This window comes from Uloborus diversus, chromosome 2, assembly GCF_026930045.1.
Source record: "Uloborus diversus isolate 005 chromosome 2, Udiv.v.3.1, whole genome shotgun sequence".
NCBI lineage: Eukaryota > Metazoa > Arthropoda > Arachnida > Araneae > Uloboridae > Uloborus > Uloborus diversus.
Window position 1 is genome coordinate 93,801,127 of NC_072732.1, and position 6,000 is coordinate 93,807,126.

Sequence of the window (6,000 nt, forward strand, 5' to 3'; positions counted from 1 at the left end):
GAAAAATATTCGCAATAAGCTCATGAAAGCAAACTATACCCATCGCTAGGAATATATTTCTCTTCAGATAAGTCAGACTCAGACTGCTCATTCGAACCATAATCTGTTTTAGATAAATCTGCAACAGCTTCAGGAATTAATGTTCCTATAAGTTTTGCTTGTCAACGGTTCTTCTCGACATCATGAAGATAATTATGTGACTGAGCATTTCATTATCACCGAAGAAAATAAACGTCAATGCTTCAAGCAAAGCACATGTTTTGGTGCACAAAAGAATTCCAACAAACATTTTTGGAATATACCTCTTTATATTTACTTCCTTTTAGACCCAAAGTAATTTCACGTGTCTAGTCACATGCTTTTCAAATTTACCTTTCTCAACTTTGCTCCCTGTGCAGATAGCAGAAAACTGAAATCATGAAACCATACAACCAGCAGGTGTTTCGCATTTTCCTAACAGTTCAAAGAATTAAACCTGACCAGCAGGTACTACTCAAGCTTAAAAGAACATTACTCACCCTGACAACTAACAATAGTCCATAGTACACACAACTGATAAGAGAAAAAAGAAGAAAACGGATGTATAAAGAAAGGTTCACTTAACGGTCAAAATGACCGTAGTCAGTCTTTCTAGGTATAAACATTTATAGCGACTGTAATAATAATCCTAAAGAAAAAAAAATTACTGTTGTAAGATCTTAATAAATAGTTAGGAAAAGTCAATGAAGGAAAAAGAGTTTGAAAATTAAACGCGGCAAATATGAGCATTTGAAAATCGTTTGCGGTCAAAATGACCGCTGCCGTCTTTCTAGTGTTAAACCAAGTGGTTTTTTTAAAAAAAACATGTTTTTTTTTTTTTTTTTCAAAAACTTTATTGTTTCTCCCCAAATGTTTTCATAAATTTTACATTATTGTAAAGAGTACAATCAAATTGTTGCAAAGTAATTAGCAGAGCTTTATAGATAAATTACAGATTTAATGAATTCAGAAACTTATATTTTTTAAGGTAATGCAACTTTGCGAAATAGCTTTTTTTATTTTGTCTTTTCTTTTTAAAAATCAATGCTGCTTTCCTATTAGGTACATAAATACACAAAGGAGACCAACTAAGTTTTCTAAAAATACGTGAAGAAAAAATCCAAGTACAGTCGGACCTCCATATATCGAACTTCCACATATCGAAATTTTCTATATATCGAAATCCCAGCAAATTTCTATGTTCATTACATAGAAAAATTGTTTCTATACATCGAAAAAATCTCTATATATCGAATTTTTTTCGAGACATTCGTAGATTTTTTTTTTCTTCTTTAGGCTGTTTGTCTCATTAAAAATAAAGGTTAGGGGAGAAAATTATGTTCACTAAAGGTTGCTACGAAACTCATAAGGAATCTGATGTTGAGGGGTGTGTAGATAGGTCGTTGTTTCGTTCTAGAGTTCTTAAATTCCCTCAAGTTTATTTCAAATACTATCTTAGTTGTAACCAGTAACATTGTAAAATCAGTTTCAAGTCTTTTGTCTGTTGATTATCGTTCCTGGTCGTTTTAGCTGCAGTAAAAATCATTCAAGTTAAGTAAATTTTTTACTTTTCTCTCGATTACATTGTCAAAACGAAACTCCCCTAAAGTTGCGGATCAAGTTGAATTGCCGAAGAATGAAGATGCATGAAGGCGCAAAAATGTAATTTCTGTTATATTTTTAATTATTAACTTTCATTTAATCCGATGCTCGTATAAATTATAAATTAGGTTTCATCACAAAAGTTAGCTTTAATTTTAATGTTTTAGGAGATTTTTAAGATAAAATAAGATCGTTTCTATATATCGAAATTTCTATATATCGAATTTTTTTCCGGCAATTTGCTACTTCGATATATGGAGGTCCGACTGTAGTTCTTTTTTTTATTTATTCAATTATTATTATTTGTCAGTCTTTTGCATTTCAAAATAGTCTGAAAAGCATACTTCAACCAAAACTTCACTTACTACCTAATTCGCTTCATTACTTAAGATTTATTGAGATAGATTATGTACCATTTGAATCGATGCATAGTGTATATAAATTTTAAAACTTTAACGCTAACGCTTGAATATTTAAATGACAAGAAAAAAAAACAACTAAGGTCCAAGAACACTTAGAGTAGGCATAAAATTCTGCTTACACCTGCATACGCTTTTTGCATCTCTGATAGACGATGCAGTCAGAGCAAGAAAAGAAAATATATAAAATTATGAAAACAGAAAATTTTTATGTAACTCAGTGCTCTTGTTGAAAAAAAAAAAAAACTTAATGCCAAATTTTCATCTTTCAAAGAGCTTTTTTTTTTATTCCTATATAAAAAGAAGTCTCATGTATGAATCGTAGACAAATCAATGAGCATTAATTTTAATGACTGTCTTCATTATTAAAATATGTTAAGAGTATTTTCATACTGAAGCTTTTAATTATTATTTTTTCTTTGATAGAAAAAAATTGTATTCCTAAATGCATTAAACCAGGAGAAATAATGTCTATAACGGAAAACATAACGATTCTCTTAAAACCTACTTGTCCAGTTTCTATAATTGTTGTCACTGATTCATTAATTAATAAATTACATGATTTGTAGTTTTTTTTTTTTTTTTTTTTTTTTTTTTTTTAATATTTAAACAAAATATGCGTTGATCTTTTCATTTTTAAAGTTTTGTAATGTACATCAGACTTGTGATTCATTTGTAGATACTGCAAAATACTTTCCATGTTTAAGAATGTGTGATTTTAACTTTACTTTTATTTTTTTATTAATCGTAGTTAGCTATGACTATGAGGAAATTAATTTACAAGAATTTATTCTTGGTTATTTGTAGTAGTTAATAATGTCTGAACTATTACAGTAAACTAATTCTTTGATTATTTATACCAAGGTTCATTTACATATTCTATTTTTTATAATAGTTAAAGATTTTCGAACAATATTCTCCTATAGAAATCTCTACGTATGAGGAAATGAAATTACAAGATTTCACTCTTAATTATTTAAATAATTACAAAGAAATTAAGTACAAATATGAATATTAAACATGTGTCTTAACAATTAATTGAAAAAATCTTCATGATTTTCGTAAAATAAAATTGATTTCCATACCAATTGAAAAAACCAAATAAACCCGGTTTGAACCAAAAAAAAACGGCCGTCCCCCCCCCATCCCCCCCCCCAAAAAAATAAAGGTGTTTTTTTTTTACCAACCTTGGTTTTTTTACAGATGGTGATAAAACTTCAAAAGAAGTGTGTTAATGATATGTTGTGTGTTGTGTAAATGAAAAATATGACTCTCAAGTTGATTGACCTGAGCAGGTTAAGATAAATGTATATGATGCATAGGTCAAAAAATAGGAAAATGAAATATAAGGGTCTATTAAAAAAAGGAACTGATAATTGTTTAAAAATATATGAAGTTGAGTTGACGTACTGACCAAAGGTCTTCAACCAGTGTATCCTGGAATTTTTACAGGGGTTCCGCAAGTGTTGTTTCTTTACTCCAAAATTTTAGTGAAATGTTAATTTTTATAAATTATTGAGCTCTTGATAGAGGGTTTGGTTGTAAAAATAAGTAGTTTAACTTGGTTAATATGATAGAAAAATGTTAAAGGAAGGATCAAAGGGACAGAAGATATACAATTTTATCTCCAAGAGACAAATTGAAAATGAGTACAGTTAAACCGGTGTAAGAGCGTGATCAACATGTGCTTCTGGGTACATGGTGGGCTCTGTACAAGTGAGAAATTGGTAACAAATGTCTGAAAAGAAAAAATTCAGTAATTAATTGCAAGGATTTAAAGTAAAGAGATTAAAAATGTTTGTTCATGTTATCCAAAACTTCTATTTTAATGCAGGTATAACATGTCAGGTTTTTAAAGTAATTAAGTAAAAAATAAACCTAACTTAACTAATAAAATATTTGTTATGCCTATGATTTTGTATTAGCCTGAGTCATATTAGTAGAGTTCAACTGTATGATGTAAATATTTTGTGGGCAGAATAAATTTATTCCACAGACATAAATATAGAGTGGAACCTCAGAAATTCAAACTAATTCGGATTGAGCCCTGTTTGGTTTCCGTATTATTCAGATTTGCTGGATAGCCTATTTTTACACTTGTTATTTGCTTAATATTGATCTGAAAGACTTTGTTATTTGTTAATATTTATGAAATTATAACCATGATAGAACATAAGTCCTTAATATGTTGTCTTCATTATAGTTGCAGGATGGACGCAAAATATTCTCTCTCCATCAAATTATTTCAGATAAGATTAAATGATGCTTTTAAATGCTTTTTTTTACCCCTTATAACTAAAAGAAGGGGATAGAAGTTTAGACTTACTGCCTAGCTGGAATATCAGTGGCTTAACCATAAGAAGTCGTGGAATATTTGAGAACAAGTTACAGCAGAACTAATTTATGATCATAATTTTAAGCTTATAATTCATGCCTGCTAATGTTTCATTACTATCTTATAGATTAGACACAATTTAATATGTAGTGGATATATAAGTACCAATTGTAAAAACAATTGGTACTTATTAAGTTATAAAATTGGTGTAAAAATGTAAATGTTATTATCTTTAAGAAAGAGGCACTTTTAACATATGAGGACAGAATTAACAATTTATTACACTCTTAGGGTGGTGGAAATGTTGAATTAGTGCCTGGTGGTCGAGATATTGATGTTACTGCTCAGAATGTCTATGATTACATTCGAAGATATGCAGAATATCGTATGCTACGTTCTCAAGAGAAAGCTCTTGAAGTAAGTGAATTACCGTGTCTTATTTAATTTATATAATATATAATTTAGTGTTCTTGAAATGTTGGCTGTAATTGATTCTGTTATAAGTTTTCATAAAATCAAAGCTAATAAAATTTTCTTGTTTCCATATTTCTTTTTCTCACTTTTAGCGTCTTTCATGTTTTCCTGATTCATCTTTTCAGTCTATGTTTTTAGCCTTAACTGCCTGCTTGTTTGGCCATAAGAAAACTTGCTTGGGAGCATTCATTTAGATTGCCACTTTGTTACCGTGGGCCTTACTAAATACTATTAATAAGCATCATTCAACAAACAGCTTTTCTTTTATCCATATTAATAACAATTAATAAATTAAATAATTTATTACAATTAAAGCTTTGAAAGGTGTTTGAAATAGTTTTTTAAAAGCAGATGTTACTTGCAACGAGGTGAATAATTTTAAGACTCTTGATTTTTATTAAGGATGAGGGTTGGTGGTGATTTGACTTGGGACAGACAAACTGAGCTTAGAGCTTTTTGCTGGCTACCACTTTTGTATTTATACGCATTCAAATGAATTCTTCATATGTTCATATAAATAATTGTAGCGTTTCAAGAAATACGTTTTGCTTGAGTTATATATTCATGAGGTTTTTTTTTTTTTTTGAGGGGGGGGGGACAGTAGGGTGGATCGAAAAAAATGAAATTTCGAATCTTAATTTGGAATACCCACCAAAAGCTGCATGTGTAAGAACAATACACATGTAAAATATTATCAAGTTTGAAGAACTCTTTGAGGGTCCTACCAAGGCTTATATTTCTCCAAAAATAGGAAAAAATGTCAATTTTCCAAAATTTTTATGAAAATAATAAGGTTCAAAATTTTTGTTGTAATACCATTAAAATGTTTCCTTTTAACACGTTTTTCATGTATCTTCAAAATTATTTATTCTTTGCAGTATAGGTTCACACACAAGTTTGTAAAATTTCTTGAAATTTCCAAAAACTGACTTTTTTCAAGCCTTTTTGCACATTGCAGTATTTTTTCTTCTAAAGTCTTTTTTTTTTTTTTGCAATGACTGCAGAATGCAGTTTTAAGTGGAAATGAAATTATACTTTATTATATTAACTGCCCAGCACCTACGACAAGGAGCGTAATTGCTTCAAACTGGACCAGTGGTAAAGTGTCGCACCTATCTAGCAATTTACTTATTGGCCCTGCGAAAGTTCACA

At 29.6% G+C, this 6,000-nt stretch overlaps 1 protein-coding gene across 2 annotated transcripts in view; it reads left to right on the forward strand.

Moving 5' to 3' along the window:
• The window catches only part of LOC129235285 (E3 ubiquitin-protein ligase UBR5-like), a gene marked incomplete at its 3' end in the record, with an annotated part of 117,223 nt that extends 112,432 nt beyond the window's left edge, over positions 1 to 4,791 (forward strand). For both annotated transcript variants that reach the window (XM_054869004.1, XM_054869005.1), the window contains 1 exon segment: positions 4,666 to 4,791. In XM_054869004.1, coding sequence (XP_054724979.1) covers positions 4,666 to 4,791 — 126 coding nt within the window.
• Between the last annotated feature and the right edge of the window lie 1,209 nt (positions 4,792 to 6,000).